Below are 24519 nucleotides of genomic sequence, written 5' to 3' on the forward strand. Positions count from 1 at the left end.
ACAAAATGTTGGCTTCTATAAGTTATCAAATCCATATGTCATCGATCATTTTCTCTTATGATTCATATTGCCTTTGTCTTGAATTCTTCCATTATTATAATTACATAAATTTAATTATACTCTTTTAGTTTTTTACTCTAATTTATTTAGTACTTGTGGTCGTGACTTAGTTGGTTTTATTGAATATACTTTATAAAATTAATTTTAATATTTATTAGTTTATATAAATTAATTGAAATAATTAAAGATTAATTAATTTTATTTATGAATTAAAATAGTTCTATGTTAATTTCTATAACTTGACGTATACGACTCTTAATGTGATGCAATGCGACAATAGTTCCGCCGAACAAAAATTCGTATCAATATGGTGATCGTTGTTTGGGATGTAGTTTTTTTATGTTCATATTTAGAGAAATATATATGTTTGAAGTTTTCACTATTCTTACTTTTCCAAGTTTGAAAATCATTTGGACTGATTTATACACTTGGTTTCTTGTTTTTCTTCTCAAGTTGACCTTGTTGCCAAATCCAGCAGCCAATTAGGAAATAGTACACTTCATTTCACAATAAATATGAATATTATATGTATATATCATTTTCTCTTATCTTGATTTTAATTCAAGAGAAAATCGTATATAAACTGAATTTTTTTATAAAATATAAAACTTCTATATAAATACCTCAATTTTACAAAAATCCTACAGAAATAACTAGATGTTTAGAATTTTTCCAAATAAACTCAATGTTCATTAATATTTTTGACTGTTTTTTATTTAGAAAATACCTAAATTTTGAGTCTATTTAAAAAAAAATTAAAAATTTATATATTTATAGAAGATTTTTGAAAAGTTTATATATTTATATGAAATTTTTATATTTTAGTTATTTATGTATTTTTTAAAAGTTTAGATATTTATATGCGATTTTCTTTTTATTTGTTATCATTTATTAATTTTAAATTTTAAACTATAATAACATAAATATATGATGCAAGAATATGGATAATGTTATATAAAGAAATCATGTTATTTCATTTGCATGCATGCATATTTTAATGCAAGAAAAAGAAATTTGCTGACCATATATATATATAAGAAAAAACAGTGTGAAAAGCATCAATAAATAACTTGTAAGCCCAAACTACAGACCACAAATTTCTACGTAATGCGAACTTATCCACGTGGGCGCAGTATCGCATTGGTCAATGCAAATCTCAGACAGCTTTGTTTTTCATTAATTTCAGCCATTTTCTCTTTGTACACACATATATATATAAGTGTTATATTGTGATGATTTGCTACGAACCATTATAAAAAATATCCTTATTTTGATATTTCTACTTCAATTGTGACTATATAACCCATATGACTCAAAATATAGTGTGGTCACATTTTGATTTTATTGATTATAACGTTAAATTTATGTTGATCTCACTAATTCATTATGTTCATATATTGTATAACTTATTAATTATTTGATTAAAATATCATAAATTGAACAATGATATTAACATGTGACCATACTATATTTTGGATAACATGGATTACATGGTCACAGGTGGATAAGGGTATGTATTGAAGTAAAAATAGCAAAATAAAAGTATTTTTGATATAATGTCATTTGCTATTGACTATTAAATTAATTAAAGTAATTAATAATCTGTGCTTTGGGTTTGGAATGAGATCATGGTAGTTAGTAGGGACCCTCTTGACATCTAACACGGTTTCTTGGTTGCTTCCTTCATCTTTAATTTATTAATTTTTTTGTAAAAATAAAGTTATACTTTTTTAAAAACAGATAATACAATTTGATCTTGAAAATGCAAGTTAACCGTGCCGACAAAAGAAATTAGAATATTTTTTTTTGTCATGATTAGCTTCTATCTAAGAAAATGCTTGATATATCTACAATGTTCCAAATTATTAATCTAGGGGTTTAAAAATTGCAAATGAAAGTTAATGATGAGGGAAACGTGTCAAAGTTTCTAAAATTTGAAATTACAATATGAAAATAAAATTCGTCAGGAAGAAGAAATTTACGACAAACTAATAAATGGGACGAACACAAACCATACATATATATGTATATGAATTTAGGTTAGAAACGTAAGATTTACGTTATTAAAATCGATTTTAGTTATTTTTAATTAACATATATATATATATATATATATATTGATATTGATTTTATTTATATTATCATCAAAGGAAAATAATAATTATTTATTAGAATTCATATCTTACTGACGGAAACAAATTTAGATATAACAATTCAACCGATTTTATACTCGAATATAATGAAAAATTAGAACTAGAGCAAAAATATGAATTATAGTATCAAGACTGAATTGGTGCATTTTATATAAAAAAATTTAATTTTTATGGATTCGATAATGATTAGATATAGTTTTCAAAACCATGGATGGAGCATGTGAATCCGTGAGCATTAAAGCGAAAATAATAATATTTATAATGATAATTACAAAATAAATTAATAAATAAAAGAAGTAGAAATAATTAGTTGCCCACACTTCAGGGCATATTAACACGAGACGTCGAGGTAGAAGGAAAAACAGGGAAATATTATTTTAATCAGTTAATTAATTAATTTGTGCGGTGGAGTCAAAGCAAGAGACTCGGTCGTTCCGGTAGACAGTCAAACATGTTCTCCAAAATCTCAAGATCTATAAAAAAAAAAAAAAACTGTCAACATGTTTTCGTGTGTACACCACACCTTTCACCGTCTAAAATTAATCATTTAATCATTTTTATAAATTTATTTAATTTCTTCAAACCCTAAATTGCACCTGTCAAATGTGAAAACATGTGCGTTTTTAGGTTTATTTTTAAATTCTCAAAATTAGTTTTAAAATATTAATATTTAAAAAATTCGTAAAATTAAATTGCTCTATTGTGCGTGATGCTGAATTGAATAGTTCAAAAACTGCAGCTAAAATGGTCATAGCTTTGCTAAATTCTTATTAACAACTGTAATTATTTTTTAATCATCAGTTTCTAAAAATTTGTTCGAAAATTGAACGGCGAAAAAACTGCTGGTTGCTAGGTATAATTTGAATATTTGTAAATGATTTAATAACTGTGGATTGCCATTTATTTCGATATAAAAGTAATCACATCAATTGAAATTAATATTGAGTTACTAATAGCATAAAAAATTGTTTCAAGGAAAAAAAAAGTACAAATTACCCAATTATTTGTGGTCGAGTGGCTAGCGTGTTGATCCATAGGGCCTTCATGTCAAGCGCTCGATCTCGCATTAGGGAGGGAGAGATGTTATTTAATTTCTTTTATTTCTATGAAGTCGTCGCCGGTGTGATGTAGCTAGTTTGAGAGGGTGGTGGTGGGTTCCATGTTCCAGATCTTATATTCGAACCACGGGTGGGAGGGTGAGGCGTGGTTAGATATATTTTAAATGTTGTTTCCGATCCAGAGGATATAGGTTGAGTCGAAGTTTCAGTTATTCCCGTTAAAAAAGAAAAGTTGCGTATTGTAAGAAACAGAAACACTGTTTCCTAAAACCTTATAAATTATCCAAAACAAAGAATTGGGGTTATTTAGCAATTTCTAGAAATATGTACGCCCAATACAAGAAAGTACAGAAGTGATGGGGTGGAAATGTGAATCGATGAAGAAGTGCTTCCTATTCCTAACACATGGGCCCAGGAAAGTATCCAGTGGACCGTAACCGGTAGCCGGTAAAATGAGGAGCCGGGCCGTCAAATTCGTTGACTTGGTTGCCCCATCTCTTTATTTTGTTCGTACTTTTTCTATTTTTAATATTTTGTCACAAAAAAATTGATATGTTTAGGTTTTCAATAAATACCACAATGAATGACGGAAAATAATATTTAAGAAATCCAAGAAAAATATTTATATATGTTAAAAAAATTTCTGAATTATTGTTTCTTATCTAATAATATTAATATTTAATTATATATATATATGATTTTTTTGGAAATTTAATCAATTTTAAAAATATCTATTTTATATAAAAATGTCACAATTTATACAAAATTTTAAGAAAAAAATTATATATAAATATCTGAAATTTTACAAAATTACTAAATAAATATCTAAACTATAAAATTTCTAAATAAATATCTTAATTTTTCAAAATTTCTATATAAATATTTAAATCCATTAACAGTGTTAACGAATACTATTTTATTTGATAAATTTTAAAATTTTTGAGTATTTATGTACAAATTTTGAAAAATTTAGATATTTATTTGAGAATTTTATAATTGTCTGATAATTTTATAAAAAATTGAGTTATTTATATGTTATTTTTTTTAATTTTAATAATATGATATTTTTAATTAAAATAGTAAAGAAAGGGGAAATAATCACGTGGAAGACGCCGGAGAAATCGGGGGGCGGTGGGATCAAACTTTTCGTCGCATTGATCATCGAATCAGTCAATGCTCTTTCTTGACGATTTAAAGACGATACGACTTTCCCCTTTTCTCGTGATTTCTATTTCTATTTCGTACACCGAATTATTACGACAAATTAAAAGAAAAGCGGACCGGATCCTAAATGGGCAGCCGACCCGGTTAGATAACATTTCGCAATAATTCGTTATTTCCATTGATTCCGACCAAACTTATAATTAAACCTTGGATAGTGAACCAACCAGAAAAAAAAATCGACGTATTTTAGACATTGGTGTAGAGATTAAAGATGAGTTATATATATTCAAACTAATGCTCACTCGAAATTAATATTAGTACTTGTATAGAATTTTAAAACAATTCTTAATATATAATGTGCATATACTTCCACAATTAATCACTCATAAAAGGCGATAAACACTTATTTACATATCAGATATGACTCGGATATATTATAAAAACATACAATATTATATATTATATATAATTAAACATGATTAGAAATATATATCTACAAATACAATAAAATCTAAATATTGTATATAACTTATGATAAAACACTATTTCGTATAGAATGTGCATATATACATGATTCCACAGTTAGAAAAACACAGTGAAAAAGGAATATTTACGCATAACACAGATACAGTATAATATATATATATATATATATGTATATATACACGAGAAGGAATAAGCGTATTTCCCAAAAGGAAGTGGTTAGGGTCAGCGGAGGATCAAAACCCTGACGCAGCATCTGACGTAAAAAATACCAACAAAGAAAATTAAAATTTAATAAATAAAAAACGAAAACGAAAACTAGAAATGAAGAGTCGTCTTCAATCGGGGAAGGAAAAAAAAAAGTGGTCCTCGTCCAAATCCTTTATATAGGAGAGCCTACCGCTCCGGCGGAAGACTTCACTCTCTTTCTCTCTCTACATCCCCCGGAAAACCCCTCTCTCATTTTCTCTCTCTAAAAACCCTTCTTCTTCTTCTTCTTCTTCCTATTCTTCTTATATTTCAAATTTGAAATTCAGATTCAGATTTAAAATTCGAATCCATGGATCGAGGATGGGGAGGTCTGACGCTCGATTCGCAGTCTCCAGATCTCATAAACCCTAACTGCCGTCTCAAATTCCCCAATTCCCCGGTCTCCGACGCCCCTCAGAAGACGGAGTTGTTTAGGTTTCCGGTGAGTTTCGCCCGTTTCCGTGACCGGGAAGACGATCATTTCTCGTCCACCGGCGACGACGACAACGACCGGAAAGTTCCGAGCGAAGTGGATTTCTTCGCCGACAAGAAATATATGGTTTTACGCGGCAGTGATGGCGGCGACGGCTTACGAGTCAAGGAAGAGGACGGCGATGGTCGCACCGATGTAAACGTGAGTACGGATCAATGAATGTTTTAAATATCATTTTATGTAGTGATTTTTTTTTTTGTAATTTTCCGTTTTTTTTTTAATATAGACTGGATTGAATCTTCTAACGACGGGTAATAACACCGGAAGTGATCAATCTGTGATCGATGATGGGATATCTGCGGATATGGAAGAGAAGCGAACAAAGAACGAGGTATCCAGAAAATCTAATCATGGAAATTCTTCTCAATTATTTAAATTCGAATTTTAGTTCGATGTTTAATCGATTTCGCTTTTTTCCTCGTAAATTTAGTTGGCGGAGTTGCAACTTCAACTGCAGCGAATGAACTCGGAGAATCGAAAGCTTAAGGAAATGCTTGATGAAGTGTACAAGAATTACAATTCATTGTACCGGCAACTTGCACTGATGCAACAGCAGCAGAATATTCCCAATAAGGTAATTGCTACTAAACCCAAGTTCTAATGCAATCATCAATTTGATACTGTATTTTATTATTTTGAATATGAATTCAAACCAAAGGTCAAGTAATCGGGGTTTACAATTAAGTATACTGATTAGAAATCTAGATACCAATGTTCGAAAAAAGTAGTAGAAAAACGTGGGTCGTATAGGGATAAGTTTTTGAGTATGAAATTTTGATCTCCGCTAAACCATGAATTAGGCAATAGAGGGGAAACCAATCGAGACGCAATTGCAAGACGGGGTGAATGTGCCGAGGCAATTCATCGGGTTAGCCGGCCCTTCTGAGGCGGAGGACGTATCCAATTCTTCATCGGAGGAGAGAACTCGATCGGGTGCTTTGCCTGTTAACAAAGTCGAGCTTGAAGGGGATGATGACCTAAGGGGAGAGAAGAGACTTGCACGAGAAGACAGCGCCGAGACTGAGTCGAACAACATTTGGAAAGCTCCGAACAAGCTTCAGAAGGTGAATAACAGCAGTTCTCAAACCGATCAATCCACTGAGGCCACTATGAGAAAAGCCCGTGTCTCTGTTCGTGCTCGATCAGAAGCTCCAATGGTAAGATCCATCTCTTCATTACGCCAATAACAAGATATTTTATATACACGTATATGGACTTGTACATATATGAACTGATGATATCTGTTTTTTTTATTATTCATAGATAAGCGATGGATGTCAATGGCGAAAGTACGGACAAAAGATGGCCAAAGGCAATCCATGTCCACGAGCTTACTACCGTTGCACAATGGCCACAGGCTGTCCCGTACGTAAACAAGTACGTTTGCTCTTCTCCTTACTTCAACAATCCAATCAAAAAACACGACAAACTACTCAGTTATAAACGGACAACAAGTGATTGATGTTGTAAAAAACGTGTTTTTTGGATATATAGGTTCAGCGTTGTGCAGAGGACAAATCGATCTTGATAACGACCTACGAGGGGAACCACAACCACCCGTTGCCGCCAGCTGCGGTGGCTATGGCCTCGACGACCACTGCGGCAGCGAACATGCTGCTCTCCGGTTCGATGGCTAGCCACGATGGTTTAATGAACCATACCAATTTGCTAGCCCGAGCTGTACTTCCTTGCTCTTCAAGCATGGCCACCATCTCGGCCTCGGCCCCATTCCCCACCGTCACGTTAGACCTCACCCACACGCCGACTCAGCCGCCAAACCACCCTTTGGCTCCCCTTTGGCTCGGCAGCTGACTCCGCCGCAGCAGCAAATGACGAATTTGCCCCACGGCTTGTTACCTCATGTTATAGGACAAGCTTTGTATAACCAGTCCAAGTTCTCGGGAGTTCAGTTCTCTGGCAACGTCAACGGTTCTCCGGCGGCTCCTCCGCCGCAGGTGTTGGCCGATACGGTTAACGCGATCACAGCGGACCCTAATTTCACGGCTGCTCTCGCCACCGTGATTTCTTCTATGTTCAACGGGTCGAGTGTCGGAGACGGCGAAGGAAACCGGAAAAACCAGTAGAAAGACAGAAAAAGGCCAATGGATTAGATTCTTAAACCGAGTTTTTACCTGAAGGTAAACCTTTTTTAGCCAAAGTAAAATTATTTTAACGTTTAGCATTTTTCAAATTTTTTTTTAAAGTTAGAACGATGTTTGTTTATAATTTGTTTATTATTTTTCTTTCTGTCTCCGATCAAGAGTTTCTTTTATTCTCATCTGTAATGTTTAATTAAAAATTTGCAGTAAATACATGAATTTAAATTTCCAATATCTCATCTTCTGAGTCTCATCTTTAATATCGTGACTTACAGTTGGGTCTCTATACGCAAGTAAGCAACATATGTACGTATGAACGAATAGGACAACATGTGTAAAGATTAGACACCTAACAGCATTGTCGTGCCTTCACTAATAATGATTCAAAATTAATGGTGGTATTATATTAATAATTATAAGTAGAATAAAGACAATTACAAGATATATAAATACTAAATAGTGTAAAAAAACAAGTATAGGGGTCAATAAATACGGCCATGAGAATTTGACACGTAATTGCTGGCCCATGAAGGCACCTAAAAATCGGCGGATTTCAATGCGAAAACAGGAACAACTTCCTAGAAACTACGTCTTGAATAAATGACTGGAAAATCATGGATACATGAGTTGAAAAAAAAACAAATGGGTCAAATTGATTTCCAAGAAGAAAAGGGAAGAAAACGTGAATCCAAGAAATTAGTGGGGTTCTAGAGAGTTGTTAGTTGTAGATTTTTTTGTCTTTTTTTTGGAAATAGTGAAAAATATTTGACTATTACATTATTTGAAAAAAAAATTGAGTTAGACCAATCACGTACGTAAAAGTATGAAAGATGTGTAGACACGTAGACTTAATTAAAAGTTATATGTTATGTATACAATACATATTATTTTAATAAGCAACAAAAAAAATTGTGTATATTGACAAATTGACGATAAAATTTTATCTTTTTACAAAAAAAAAAGTTCATCTCTAAAATATCTATGGTAATCTTCTGTTAAAGAATATTTTCTACAATAATTTTAATACAATTCTCACCCTATTTGAATATAACCATATATAACTTATTTAAAAGTATTTTCACAATTTTTTGTAGGTGTTTAAATGTAAATGGAAAAAATAAAAGAGTACGTGAAATGAATGGAAAACACGAATTTATTTTCCTAATTTCACCTAAAATTTTCTAGATATGTGTTACACTGCAATTTAACTAATAGTTTTCACGATAATTTTAAATTAAATTCTCAACTGTTCTACTCCAATCGTACGTTACATATTTAAAGCGTTTTGACAACTCCTCTTCATGTTGATCAAAGAAGAAGAATTATTATTTCGTGGGAATATATATATATATATATATATATATATTATTTGGATAGAATAATAATATCTAATAGGCTTGGACGTAGATATTAAAAAAAAAAGGAGAGAAAAAAGGTACGTTGTTGACTTTCCGTGCAAATCCAGCCTGACGTGATGTCATGATCCCCGATCACGCCTCTTCTCTTTTAATTTACAATTTAATATTGTTTTCCATTTTTTTAAAAATATATAATATAATGTGTGTCTTCCCAAAATTTCATAGATTCGATGCATAAGATCTTACACACAGTTGTAAATAACGTTATTTGGAATACGAATAGGGTTGGAGTTTATCTACGTTATAATTTATAAATGATTATTATATTTACAAAATAAATATTTGCAATACCTACTATATTTACCTAATATATAGAGAACTTCCACTTCCACATGCAAAATTACACCAAACTTTATATTTTAATTTTTTATTGGTGATATGTAAGTGTAAAGTAACTGAACAAACTCTGGTTATATATAAGCTAGGAAATCCTTTAATAAGTTTATTTTTTTGTTAAAAAAAAGGTAAAAGACACTTTAAATTGCATGATCCAAAGTTCACTTTCCCCCTTAAATTTGGGGATTGTAAACATTTTGTATTGACTATGAATAATATATAGAATAATTGGTGTGTGTTGTATTAACATTATTCAAATATTCATAAAAAAAATTAAGCTTGGTGGAAACGGAGTGTCATGGGGGAGATGTCGGGTCGGACCTACATTAAGGACCGGCTGTACGGTAGCCGCAATAATATTAATAATAATAATAATAATAATAATTTTCATTTACGTGTTGCCTTAGCTTGCGGGGATAGCCAAAAGGTAAGACTTCTCTGCGGATTTTTTTAGTAAAAATAATAATAATTGTCACGTGTTTGTTTTCATGTGGTTCCATTAAATTATATTTGTAACTTTTCGTCTTTCTCGAATTTGCGGCGGCTGCGTTTCAAACGCTAGTTGCTGCTTCTTTTCATTGGGCCCTTCACTGTTTTCTATAGGCCCATAAAGTTATTTTCTCTAGGCTCACCAATTTTCTGAAGGCCCATTTATAGTTTTGTAGGCCCATAATAGGAAACCACTTTAAGGCCCATTAAATCGATCTTAATTTTAGGCGTAACAATTTATTCGAGTGAAATGCATATCGTCAGATATCCATATCACATAAGATGCGTGATATTATCCATAAAATTGAAATTATTTGTTTTCTTCGGGTAATAGAGCTTAACCCACGGAAATACATTTTAACTAATCTGTATTTGTCATGAAATTATCCTTTTGGGGAAGATGTGAAACTGTGACAGTATAACTTTAAATACTAATATAAAATTTTAAATAAATCGATTCGTGACTATATTTTCTTTTTTCTTTTTTACTTTTATAATATTTCCGCAACATCCGCATTATAAGATGTTGAATCGATGAAACTTTAAGAATTTAAAAACTAAAAAATTTGACAATTAAAATTTTATAAATTTTTTTTTAAAATTTGAAAAACTATTTTAATGATGAAATCAATTAAAAACCGAAAATTCTATTTTTTAAATTTATAAATATTATAAAGTTCAAAAATTAAAAACTTGAAATAAAAACGATAACCTAAATTCCCTTTTACATGTCATCTTAGATCTCAACCTTTGGGACCAGAGAGCACGTAATTTAAGATACACTCGTATGCACTTGATTCTTTTATCCTCTTGAGATATTTTTTCCAGATATAACGTTATCCAAATTTCAACGGTTAAAAGCCCAACGCGATACAGATCCAACGGTTGAGATTAAAACATGGTAAATAGTAAAAATAAAAGTGGGCCCCGCCGAATAGCACGTTCTCTGTCTCGGTCATCAAATGGATTCGCTTGATCAATGTACATAAATGTCACTCCTTGGCTTCTTCTATGTTCTTCAACTCTCTCCGCCATCATCGTCTCTAAGAATCTCGAGCTGTCCCTCGGTGAGTTCTCTCGATTCTCTCTCATTTCTTTAGCATTTCGAAGCTAGGAACTCGCATATTTTTTTTTTGTCATTTCTCGGTATCGATTCTCGTTTTCCGATTGTTTTTTCTTCGATCGAATCCCATGATTTCAGTGATCGTAATGTTCGATCAAGGCTTCGTATCTGTTTGGGTCGTGATCGTCGTTTTAACACTGCTTTTGTCAAGTTTTCAAGGTCTTTGTCATTTCGCAAAGTGAAGAGGGTTGTTTTACTTAAGTATGGCCTTGAAGCTCCTACGAATTTTAGCGTTGATTATAGCATCAATCTATGTTTTTTTTTTCCTTTTTAGTCTTTTGATGCTTCATTGCAGCGAATTAGGTGAAATGGGAGGACAAAATCGAACGATTGTTGTCGCTGTCTTTCTATCTTTCCTGTTGTATTGTTCCGTCTCCTCTGAGCGAAATGACGGGACATTGAGAATTGGGCTGAAAAAGTTGAAGCTGGATCCCAACAAGCTGCACGACTCGATTCCAAGCGAGAAGAAGCGTTGAGAGCTTTCCGTTTTCGAAACAAGCTCGGAGATTCTGGAGATACCGATATCGTTGCGCTGAAGGATTACTTGGACGCTCATTATTATGGTGAGATTGGAATTGGTGTTGGATTTTTTTTAATTAAATGAAAGGAGATATTTTTGTATGTTATTCTCCACATTTATATTCTAAAACTTAAAAAATATTTATGATTTTTGGGAGTTTTACAATTTTTCAATCCTATAAATAGGAGGCTTTGTTTTCATTTTTAAACACATCAAGAAAAACACAAAAGCTTTCTACAAAAGAAAGAAAATCATCTTTTTTCCTTTGTGATTCAAACCGAGCTTTGAGTTCGACAAGGCACCGGAGTTTGAAGTACCACTGTTCCGGTGAGGTACGTCCGTCATATCCTGGGAGGATATATTCCATTAACCGTAGGTACCGCGCAGAGAATAATTTCCTTAAGCTTGTTGGGTGTGTTATTTTATATGTCTCATATTTAAGACAAAGTAAAGTTTTTCAATTTCGGAAAAAAAAACCGATAAAATATTTAAGTGTTGACGGTGAGAAAGTTTTGCCAAGGAAAGAGGTTGGATAATTATGCGCTCTGTATATAGAGTTGGCTCCCTCTTATCTGGAAACGATCTAAATAACACTTAAATAGTTTTATGGTTTACTCATTGAGGTTTTGAGATTATTACCCGCATGGTTAAATAATCGAGTTCAGAAATTATTACCGTAAGGTTTTAAAATTCTGATATTTTTAGTTGTAATACTAAAAAGCGGTATTCTGATTTTCAGAAAATGGCTGAAAATGTTGCTGCTATGCCTGTGGTTGTACCCACAGTGACTCCCCCTGCACCAGCACCTGCGAAAAAACCGGTCAAGTTTTTCGGTGTTGATTTCAAGAGGTGGCAGACAAAGATGTTCTTTTATTTGACAACATTGTCATTGCAAAGATAAATCAAGGAAGATGCTCCTAAACCGGCAGAGTCTGTACCGGAAAAGGAACGCTTCGTGGTGATTGAGGCTTGGAAGCACTCAGACTTCCTGTGTAAGAACTATATTTTGAGTGGTTTAGATGACTCATTATATAATGTCTTTTGTACAGTTGCTACTTCACGAGAGTTATGAGAGGTTCTCGAGAAGAAGTACAAAACTGAAGATGCCGGTATGAAGAAGTTCATAGCCGTCAAGTTTCTTGAATTCAAGATGGTTGACAATAAACCTGTCTCAACCCAAGTTCAAGAACTGCAAGTCATTGTTCAGAATCTTCTTGCTGAAGGTATGATGATCAATGAAGCTTTTCAAGTAGCTGCCTTCATCGAGAAGTTACCACCCTCGTGGAGGGACTTCAAGAACTACTTGAAACATAAGCGAAAAAAGATGTCGCTTGAAGACTTGATTGTCCGTCTCAGAATTGAAGAGGACAACAAGATGACCGAAATGAAAGCTCGCGGGACAAGCTCGGTCTTAGGAGCAAATGTCATTGAACATGCTTCATCTGTTGGTAAGAAAAGAAAGAATTTTTCTAACCAAAAGAATAACCCGAATAAATTTGTTAAGAAATTTAAGGGTTCTTGCCATAACTGCGGTAAGTTTGGTCACCGAGCTGTGGATTGTCGTGGTCCAAAGACCAAGAAGAAAAACAATGTTAACATCATGGAGATTGCTTCCGGAGTGGAAGATATTGATTTGTGTGCCATGATCTCTGAAGTTAACTTGGTTGGAAATCCCAAGGAATGGTGGATGGATTCCGGTGCTACCCGCCATGTGTGTGCCAATAAGTGGATGTTCTCATCTTATGTTCCCGCTAAAGATGGAGAAACTGTGTTCATGGGAAATTCCACAACTGCGAAGGTTGAAGGGACTGGAAAGGTTGCCCTCAAGTTGACCTTCGGAAAGATAGTGACTCTCACTAATGTTCTTCATGTACCGGAGATTCGGAAGAACTTAGTGTCGACATCACTGATGGTGAAACATGGATTCAAATGTGTTTTTGTTTCCGATAAGCTTGTAATAAGTAAGAATGTCATGTATGTTGGAAAAGGTTACCTCACTGAGAGACTTTTCAAACTCAATGTAATGACCATGAATGTTAATAACAATGATTCTTCCGCTTACTTACTCGAGTCGAATAATCTATGGCACGCTAGATTGGGACACGTGAATTACAAGTCTTTGAGAAAAATGATCAATTTGGAATTGTTGTCCAAATTTGATTGTAAGCAATCAAAGTGTGAAGTCTGTGTTGAATCTAAGTTTACTAAACATTCTTTCAAATCAGTTGAGAGAAGTAATGAACCTCTAGACTTAATTCATACGGATATTTGTGATATGAAATCATCACCATCTCGCGGTGGTAAAAAGTTTTTTATAACTTTTATTGATGATAGCACACGATATTGCTATGTTTATTTGCTTAATAGCAAAGATGAAGCTATTGTTGTTGCATTTAAACAGTACAAAAATGAAGTTGAGACACAACTCAACAAAGAGATCAAAATGATCAGAAGTGATAGAGGCGGTGAATATGTATCTCCGTTTGAAGAAGTATGTTTGGAATTTGGCATTATTCACCAAACTACCGCCCCATACACTCCCCAATCCAATGGAATTGCGGAAAGGAAGAATCGAACATTGAAGGAGATGATGAATGCCTTATTGATAAGTTCCGGTTTACCGGAGAACATGTGGGGCGAAGCTATTTTAACAGCTACTCAAATACTCAACCGAGTTCCCCACAGTAAGACACAATCCATTCCATATGAAAAATGGAAAGGAAAAAAGCCTAACTTGAATTACTTCAAAGTGTGGGGGTGTCTAGCAAAGGTCCAGGTTCCTCTCCCAAAAAGGGTTAAAATAGGACCGAAAACGATAGATTGCGTTTTCATAGGTTATGCTACAAAAAGTAAAGCGTACAGATTTTTGGTTCACAAATCTGAAATCCCCGATATTCAGAGGAATACGGTGACTGAGTCAGATAATGCTGATTTTTTTGAAGCGATCTTCCCGTACAAAAGAGAATGTGAATCAATTAATAAAGGAACCAAGCGAAATCGGGAAGTGAATACAGAGGATGCACAAAATGAGATAGAACCTAGACGTAGTACACGTCAAAGGATTGCTACCTCATTTGGTCAAGATTTTCTAACATTTATGTTGGAAAATGAGCCTCAAACGTATAAAGAAGCTGTGACTTCTCCAGAAGCTCAATACTGGAAAGAGGCTGTCAATAGTGAAATTGAATCCATACTGAGCAACCATACGTGGGAATTGGTTGATCTTCCTCCAGGGAACAAACCGTTAGGTTCCAAATGGATTTTCAAAAGAAAATTGAAAGATGATGATACTATTGACAAGTACAAGGCGAGACTAGTTGTGAAAGGTTTTCGACAACGAGAAGGTCTTGACTATTTTGATACATACTCGCCAGTCTCGAGAATTACATCCATTCGGGTGTTAATTGCTTTGGCTGCCGTCTATGAATTGCAAATCTATCAAATGGACGTTAAAACCGCCTTTCTAAATGGAGATTTAGAGGAAGAAATCTATATGGAACAACCTGAAGGGTTTGTAGTTCCGGGAAAAGAAGGTAAGATGTGTCGACTTGTTAAGTCTTTTGTATGGACTTAAACAAGTACCAAAGCAATGGCATGCTAAGTTTGACAATATAATGTTGACAAACGGGTTTAAGATTAATGAGAGTGATAAATGTATCTACATTAAGAACACTCCTAATCGAATTGTCATTGTATGTTTATATGTGGATGATATGTTGATAATGAGTAATGACATTTCAACTATAAACGATACAAAGCGCGTGCTATCCACAAGATTTGATATGAAAGATTTAGGAGTTGCTGATTTAATTCTTGGAATTAAAATCATTCAAACTCCTGAAGGTCTTGCGTTATCTCAATCTCATTACATTGAGAAAGTACTTGAGAAGTTTAAATACTTGGATTTCAAAGTCGCAAGAACTCCAATTGATGTGAACCTTGCTCTTGCAAAGAACAAAGGTAAAAGCGAGTCTCAATTGGACTACGCAAGAGTTCTAGGAAGCTTGATGTATATCGCAAACTGTACGCGACCAGATATTGCTTGTGCAATAAGTAAACTCAGTCGATATACGAGTAATCCAAATCCTAGTCATTGGATGGCAATGAAACGTGTTTTGGGGTATTTAAAACATACTCAAAATTACGTATTACATTACTTCAAATATCCCGCTGTGCTTGAAGGATATTGTGATGCTAATTGGATTACTGGGTCAAGTGAAAAAAAATCCACGAGTGGATATGTCTTCATGATTGGAGGAGGAGTTGTGTCTTGGAAATCATCAAAACAGACATGTATCGCTCGCTCTACAATGGAAAGTGAATTCATAGCTTTGGATAAAGTTGGTGAAGAAGCTGAATGGCTTAGAAATTTCTTGGAAGATATTCTGTATTGGCCCAAACCATTGAAATCTATATGCATACACTGCGATAATCTCGCTGCAATAGGAAGGGCAGGAAGTGTGATGTACAACGGAAAGTCTCGTCACATTAGACGTAGACATAATACCATTAGACTACTAATCTCAAGTGGTATTATCACTGTTGACTACGTGAAGTCAAAGGATAATGTAGCTGATCCACTTACAAAAAGTCTTTGTAGAGATTTAGTTGAAAAATCATCCAAGGGAATGAGTTTATGGCCAAGGACAAGTTAGTACGGTGGTAACTCTACCTAGCAGACTGGAGATCCCAAGAACTAGGTTCAAAGAGAATACAAAGTCGTAACTAACGGTTCAACATTGTCAAATATAACCCAACTCATTCTCATGATGAGACAATGTTCTATGGAAAAGGGCAAATTATACGACTTTAAGTTAGAAGACTTAAAAGCTAAGAAATTTTTAATGGTTCCTAAATTTGACAAGATCAAATAGTGTATCTTCAGAGATGACACGCTTAGGAAACCACCTATGTGAAAGTGAAGTGTGGGCCGCTTCAAGGAGAATAATGGTTGGCCAGTTCTCTACGCTTTCATGAAACCAGACACGTGTTCATGGCTGTAACGAACACAAAAGTGAGAACCAAAGACGGTTAAGAATTAATTATGTGGTTTAGATTGTCTTGGTATACATAAAAACCGACGGTTCAAAGATATCACATCTACCGATTGGTGAGTATATCCGATTTAAATCCACTATGGAAAGTTCAAAGGGAAACCTACTTATCCAGATGCGATTAATTCTTCATAGTTGAATCACAAAGGTTGCATGGTTTTAAAGAGTTTTCTAAAATTCTCCATTCATGTGGGGGATTGTTGGAGTTTTTTTAATTAAATGAAAGGATATATTTTTGTATGTTATTCTCCACATTTATATTCTAAAACTTAAAAAATATTTATGACTTTTGGGAGTTTTACAATTTTTCAATCCTATAAATAGGAGGCTTTGTTTTCATTTTTAAACACATCAAGAAAAACACAAAAGCTTTCTACAAAAGAAAGAAAATCATCCTTTTTCCTTTGTGATTCAAACCGAGGTTTGAGTTCGACAAGGCACCGGAGTTTGAAGTACCACTGTTCCGGTGAGGTACGTCCGTCATATCCTGAGAGGATATATTCCATTAACCGTAGGTACCGCACGGGGAATAATTTCCTTAAGGAGACACGGTTCGCCGTGGGTTCGGATTTGGTTTTCCGGTTTTAAAACAAAAATCATATTGATATAATGATGTTGGTTTGAACATAACTTTCTATACCGTTATCGGAATTGCATGTTCTTGACGTCGTTTCATAGATATCGAAATTATCTTTCTAATGATGTATGATATGCATGAGGTGGTTGTATATTTTGAAAGCTATTAAGTTCGAAGTTCTTTGTATGAAATTGGAAGTTAGTAAAGTATGAATATGAGACATAAAATAACACACCCAACAATTGGTACTCCACCTCAGAAGTTCACTGTGATACAGGAAGCTCTGATCCTTGGGTGCCATCATCGCAGTGTTATTTATCTGTAAGCATTAGCATTTGGTCTTACATTTGCAGAATGTGTCGGAGATAGATACTAATCTTTTTCATTTCATAGGTTGCCTGCTTCTTCCACAACAAGTACAAGTCATCTCGTTCGAGGACATACAAGAAAAATGGTTTGTTCCTTCTCTTTCAACCTCGTGTTTCATGTTTCTGTAAACGAGGGATGTACTGTTTGTCATGCTTGCTTGCCAGTTGCATATTTTCCCTCAGTGTGCTTATAAGAGGTTCACTTGTAGTCAAGTGTCTTGCTTTTGTAGCTTCCAGAAATATCACTGTTGGTATAATCTCATTAAAGTATGTCATCCCGTTCATCGTTGATGCAGGAAAGTCTGCCGCAATTCACTACGGCACTGGAGCAATCTCGGGTTTCTTTAGTAATGATGCCGTTAGGGTTGGTGATCTGGTTGTCCATGATCAGGTAAACTAAATTATCTGATCTCTACCTGACCTATGCCTTTTTACTGCATTCTGATTGATCATTCCTCTCTTTTTGTCCTTGCTGATCTCTTCAGGAGTTTATTGAGGCAACCGGGGAGCCCGGTATAATGTTCTTGGTAGCTAAATTTGATGGTATTCTCGGTCTTGGATTCGAAGAAATCTCTGTTGGGAATGCCACTCCTTTTTGGTATGTGGACTTTGTTGCATTGGTGTTACTTCCCTTGTGGTGTTGTTGGCTTCCTGACACAGAAGTTTTGTCACAAAGGTACAACATGTCACGTGGTGAATCAGGAACAACAACGGCCAAGAAAACTCTGATGTATTCTCAGAAGACATAAGCAAGTATATATACAACGTATTTGTCTGTAACCTAGGATCTGATGCATAAGGAAAGGAAATATGTAACGTGATAGTTTCCTTGTACATCTGATACTTCATATATACCGTAATACCCCTCCTCAAGTTGGAGCATAAAGATCGTGGATGCCCAACTTGGAGAGAAACAAATCGAACTCTTTTCGTCCGAGAGCTTTCGTAAAAATGTCCGCGAGTTGCTACAGTGTAGAGACATGTCGAGTTTCAATAGCTTTGGAGCTGACATGATGGCGGATAAAGTGGCAAGCGACTTCGATGTGTTTAGTACGATCATGAAAGACATCATTTGCTGCAATATGAAGAGCAGCTTGGCTATCACAATGTAAAATCATTGGGTCGGAATGAGAGATACCTAGCGAATGTAGGAGACCCTTGAGCCATAGGAGTTCGCAAACAGTGACTGCCATGGCGCGATACTCAGCCTCCGCGGAGGAGAGCGAGATCGTTGGTTGCTTCTAGGACTTCCATGAGATAGGGGATCGTCCGAGCTGTATAATCCAACCGGAGAGGGATTTTCGGGATTTTTGACAGCCCGCCCAATCGGAATCACACCAACCATATAGTCGAAGATCCGAATCTGCTCTAAGTAAAATTCCCTGACCTGGGTTTCGTTTCAAATACCGAACCACTCGTAAAGCCGCATCCCAATGATCTTGGCGAGGAGCTTGCATAAATTGAGACAACGTGTGGACATCATACGTAATGTCCGGTCGCGTAGCAATCAAATACAGTAATCGCCCAATCAGCCTTCGATATGGCTCGGGATCCGATAATACAGTGCTCGTGGAGATGGACAATCGATGATTCTGATCAAGAGGAATGGAGGTGGACTTGGCACCAAGAAGGCCTGTTTCCTGCAGAATATCGATCGTGTACTTTCTCTGTGACAAGGAGATGCCAACCGAGCTTCGAGCAACCTCGATTCCAAGGAAATATTTCAGTGGGCCGAGATCTTTCATATGAAAACAAGAGTTGAGATATTCCTTGAAATCTTGCATAGCTGATATCGAGTTTCCGGCCACGAGAAGATCATCAACATATACCAACACATGCAGTTGAATAGAAGCGTTGTCGAAAACAAATAGAGAATGATCAGATTGTGACTGCACAAACCCGTAGCGACGTAATGCCGAAGTGAGCTTGGCGAACCAACAACGGGGAGCTTGCTTGAGTCCATATAATGATTTGCGTAGGCGGCAAACTTGGTTCGGCTTTGTCGGAGTGAAACCCGGTGGGAGTTTCATGTAGACCTCATCATGAAGATCACCATGGAGGAATGCGTTATGAACATCCATTTGATGAACGTCCCATTTTCGTGCAACAACATAGGCAAGATAAGTACGGACAGTTACCATCTTGGCCACGGGTGCGAATGTTTCGTCGAAATCAACACCCGCTGTCTGTTTGTTACCAAGGATTACGAGACGCGCCTTATGTCTCTCAATTGTGCCATCAGACCTGTATTTCGTTCTGAAAATCCATTTACAGCCAATGGATTTCTTGTCGGAAGGTAGTGATTCAATCGTCCATGTCTGATTCTTCTCGAGGGCTTGGATTTTGGCTTTCATGGCTTCTCTCCATTTTTCATCCTTAACTGCTTGATTATATGTTTTCGGATCTGAAACAGAATCGACTGCTGCGAGAAAAGCTTGATGGGTCAGAAAGACATTGTGGTATGACACAACATCTTCAATCGGATACAAAGGTTGTGCATAAGTGGAAACTGTCTGGACAGCATTCGTCTGGAAATCCTTCAGACGAACATTCAGAAATCGTTGCCTGTGTCCCCTGCCAAGTTCAACCTCAGATGTCGAAACTGGCAGAGATGTGGAAGATGAGTGTTGATGAATTTCTTCGGCATGGAGATTTGAAGAGGCAGAATTTTCGGCATCATTGCTTCCAGGACTGTCGGAGCTCGAAGTGTCAGCCGTAGGAAGAGAAACAGATGCTTGATCAGACAGTATCGCAGCTGGAGTTGAGTCGGATTGCAAAACAGAGTTTGAAGAGGACGAAACAGAATCAGAATTCTGTATCGGAAACAGATCATCTTCAGGAGGTGACAGAAAATGTGGCACCGACGATGGAGAGTCTGACAAAGGCTCAGGGGCAAGATTTCGTAGGGGAAATTTGTCTTCGCAGAAAACTACATCGCGGGAGACGAATATGCGTTTGGTCTCAAGATTATAAACTCTCCAACCCTTCTGACCCAAAGGATATCCAAGAAACAAACAGCGTATGCTTCGACTTGCAAATTTATCCCCACGATGATGCTGATTGTGTACGTAGCAAAGACAACCGAAGACACGGAGGTGAGCGTATTTTGGCGGTTGTCCATGAAGAACGTCATAAGGTGTTCGACCATTTAGTATTTCTGATGGAGTTCGGTTTATCAAGTACCCGGCTGTAAGAATACTTTCGCCCCAAAATTCAGTCGGTAGATTAGCTTGAAATAGCAACGAGCGTGCGACATTGAGAATGTGACGATGCTTGCGTTCGACACGACCATTCTGTTGCGGTGTCCCAACGCAAGATGTTTCGTGGATAATCCCAAGATCCGAAAAGAAGGTTCTCATGCTCACAAATTCTGATCCATTGTCAGAACGTATAACCTTAACCGAGACATCAAACTGACAGCGGACCATAGATATAAACTGTCGGAGTTTGATGGAAGCTTCGTTTTTGCTGGTTAGAAGATAAATCCAAACAGCGCGTGAATAATCATCAACCACGGTTAGAAAATATTTTGCACCAGAAAACGAAGGAGTGCGATACGGTCCCCAAATGTCGCAGTGAACTAACTGAAAAATCGCCGAACTTTTATTGGTACTCAAGGGAAATGAATCTCGTGTTTGTTTGGCCCGCAAACAGACATCACAATGTTTAGATTCAGAACAAACAATACTCGGAATATTCAAAACTGAAATCTTGCCAAGAACTTGAGAAGATGGATTGCCCATCCTTTGATGCCACAACTCAAAAGACTGTCTATTCTGTGTTCGTGTTGCTCCAACTGATACCGCGCCACGGAAATAGTACAATCCATCCTGTCGTTCACCCGCTCCAATCGGCATCTTGGTAGTACGGTCCTGAATAACACACAAATCACGAGCAAAGGTGACGATATTGTTGCTGTCATCCAAAAGTTGAGACACAAAGATCAAATTGCAACGGAGGCCTGGGACAAACAGAACATTTGACAACTGAAGGCTAGGGCTGAGAGAGACCATTCCTGATTTAACAGAAACAACATGTCGAGCATCCGGCAGAATCACAGAAACTGGCGTTATAGAAACAACAACACTCATAGAGGACATATCACCGGTCATATGATGCGAGCAACCTGTGTCGATAATCCAAGAAGAGCCAGAAGACTTACCAGACAAAGTCTCAGAATTACCGACAGGATTTGCAGTGAGAAGGTTCATCAATTTCTGCCATTGTTCTTCGGTGATTCCACTGCCATTCTGGTTGGCAGTATTGATCATGTTTGTTGCCGTGGATGCAGCATTTGCTCTGGCAACATGCCCGACAGGACGATCTCCGTGATGCAGTCCAGAGTTGTTGGTCGAGTTTTGTTGAGCAGCATGTCCGCGACCTTTGCCCCGAGATGCCCCGGTTCTGTTCCGAGGGCGATCGCCCCACCAATCTGGGAACCCGACGAGTTGAAAGCAAACATCGGCGAGATGTCCGGTGCGGTTGCAGTTTGTACACAGAACTGATTTATCCTTTTCGACAGATTGTGTTCGCGGTCGAGTTTTAACGGAGAACACCGCAGCTTCCGATCTGTCATCGTGAATTTGAGTAATCTGCTTGGAATCTTCGTCTTGTGCTACAGCATTGTAGGCTTCCTCAAGGGTGGGCAATGGTTGTCGAGAGAGAAGATTAGAACGCACAATTCCATAGCGCGATTCATCTAATCCAAGCAGAAACTCATAAAGTCGATCTTCGTTCCGTTCTTTTTTAAGAACAGCAGCGATGTCACATGAACAATGGCCACACTTACAGGTCTTCAATGAGCGGAAATTCGCCAAATCGTCCCAAAGCTTTGTTAGCTTTCCAAAGTATGCTTCAACTGTCAAGCCAAGTTGACGACAGTTTGCGAGTTCACTTCGAATCCGAAGTAGTCGAGGAGCATTTGTCTTACCGAAACGCCGCTTTAAATAATCCCACAGATCAGTTGCATACTCTCGGTGAACCACGTCAGATCGAAGGGAAGGCTCGAGAGTATTTTTGATCCATGAAACTATGAGAGCATTGTTGGTGTCCCAATCTTCAAAATCTGGCGAGGTCGCATCAGGCTTAGAAATCGAGCCATCCACAAAACCGAATTTCTTGCGAGATTTCAGAGCCTGACGAATATTAATGGACCATTCATCGTAATTGTCGCCACGCAGCAGTGGCTGTGACAGAACCAATCCCGGATTATCACTTGGAGTAAGATCATACGGGGAGATGGTGCGTCGAGGAGGAATGACAGAATCAGGATGCGTTGCTGCGTTCATTGTCGGGTTCGAAGGAGCAGTCGAGTTGCTGTTCGGGGTCGGAGTCGTCGAGGTCGGTTCAGTCGAGGTGTTTTCGGTGCCGGTAGACATTCAGTCGAGATTTAGATCGGTGATTTGTGTGCGTCGTGCTCTGATACAATGTCACGTGGTGAATCAGGAACAACAACGGCCAAGAAAACTCTGATGTATTCTCAGAAGACATAAGCAAGTATATATACAACGTATTTGTCTGTAACCTAGGATCTGATGCATAAGGAAAGGAAATATGTAACGTGATAGTTTCCTTGTACATCTGATACTTCATATATACCGTAATACAACATGATCAACCAAGGACTTATCAAGGAACCGGTCTTTTCGTTTTGGCTTAACCGTAATCCTGAGAGTGAAGAAGGAGGTGAACTTGTGTTTGGAGGTGTTGATCCAAATCATTTCAAGGGAGAACATACTTTTGTTCCTGTAACTCAAAAAGGTTACTGGCAGGTTGGTCATGCTTCATTACGAACGTCTGTCTACGTTTTGTAGCCACCTTCTCATTGAAACTATATTTTGTGTGATAGTTTGACATGGGTGATGTTCTCATTGGCGGTGAAGCCACTGGTACATGCATTTTTCTTATAATTTTTTTAGTATCATATAGCTTTTTTTTAAACAGATGATTGATGAAGTTAGACATGATTGTTTTTGTTCTAATGCTTGATTTTCTGTTGTACAGGATACTGTGAAAGTGGTTGCTCAGCGATAGCAGATTCTGGAACTTCTTTGCTTGCAGGTCCAACGGTAAGCAAGAATCCTAATAATTCACAGCTTTTAGGTCTTTGGTTTTTCGGCCATAGGAGAATCTTGAATTTCTTAGATTCATATAACCGGATGGAAAATAAATGAAAACATAGTAGAGTCAACTTATGCATTTCTATCTGTTTCTACGTTTTCATTTGGTTAATGTCATAATATTATTTGCTCTGGTGTGTCTTTCTTTCTATAGACTGTGATTGCAATGATAAACAAAGCAATTGGGGCATCTGGAGTGGTTAGCCAGCAATGCAAGGCTGTTGTGGAGCAGTATGGCCAGACCATTTTGGATTTACTTTTGGCCGAGGTATAAAGAACACTACTCTGATTCATTTATAAAAGAAAAGTTTGTAACGATCATTTGTTTTATGTCCGACCCATGTTTTGATTGTTTCATTCGACTTGTCTCAGACACAGTCGAAGAAGATCTGCTCTCAAATCGGGTTGTGCTCCTTTGACGGTGCTCGTGGTGTTAGGTATGACTGGTGTCCTTCGAGATGCTGCATGCTCTGCATGTGAGATGACGGTCGTATGGATCCAGAACCAATTGAGGCAGAACATGACTCAAGATCGCATATTGAACTACATCAACGAGGTACCGAAAGAGGTCCATATAATACCGTATCCTTCATGGAACATTCGAAGAAGAAGGGTCTTGTCCTAAATCCGATCTACTTCTCTTTTTTTTCCCCCTCAACAGCTATGTGACCGAATGCCCAACCCGATGGGAGAGTCAGCAGTTGACTGTGCCCAGTTGTCGACCATGTCTACTGTTTCCTTTACCATTGCAGGCAG

At 36.6% G+C, this 24519-nt stretch overlaps 3 protein-coding genes across 3 annotated transcripts; all 3 read left to right on the forward strand.

Moving 5' to 3' along the window:
• Positions 1-5351: 5351 nt before the first annotated feature.
• LOC104809486 (WRKY transcription factor 6-like) lies at positions 5352-7938 on the forward strand. Its single transcript, XM_010535496.2, is given in 7 exon segments — positions 5352-5801; positions 5887-5991; positions 6091-6234; positions 6461-6817; positions 6924-7037; positions 7155-7437; positions 7440-7938. Coding segments are annotated over 7 exon segments (1632 nt in total). The 5' UTR covers positions 5352-5477; the 3' UTR covers positions 7745-7938.
• A 3137-nt stretch (positions 7939-11075) lies between these two features.
• On the forward strand, positions 11076-18581 carry LOC104809491 (aspartic proteinase A1-like). The gene is made up of 5 exons (XM_010535498.1): positions 11076-11688; positions 17670-17730; positions 17941-18035; positions 18130-18242; positions 18321-18581. The coding sequence occupies exons 1-5, from the start codon at positions 11686-11688 to the stop codon at positions 18391-18393; spliced, it is 345 nt and encodes a 114-aa protein (XP_010533800.1). The 5' UTR covers positions 11076-11685; the 3' UTR covers positions 18394-18581.
• Positions 18582-23227: 4646 nt separating this feature from the next.
• On the forward strand, positions 23228-24511 carry LOC104809490 (aspartic proteinase A1-like). The gene is made up of 6 exons (XM_019202104.1): positions 23228-23415; positions 23493-23532; positions 23648-23712; positions 23918-24031; positions 24136-24319; positions 24425-24511. Exons 1-5 carry the CDS (start codon positions 23254-23256, stop codon positions 24241-24243), a joined length of 489 nt encoding a protein of 162 aa, XP_019057649.1. The 5' UTR covers positions 23228-23253; the 3' UTR covers positions 24244-24319; positions 24425-24511.
• Positions 24512-24519: the final 8 nt, after the last annotated feature.

Source organism: Tarenaya hassleriana, unplaced genomic scaffold, assembly GCF_000463585.1.
Source record: "Tarenaya hassleriana unplaced genomic scaffold, ASM46358v1 Cleome16, whole genome shotgun sequence".
Classification (NCBI taxonomy): domain Eukaryota; kingdom Viridiplantae; phylum Streptophyta; class Magnoliopsida; order Brassicales; family Cleomaceae; genus Tarenaya; species Tarenaya hassleriana.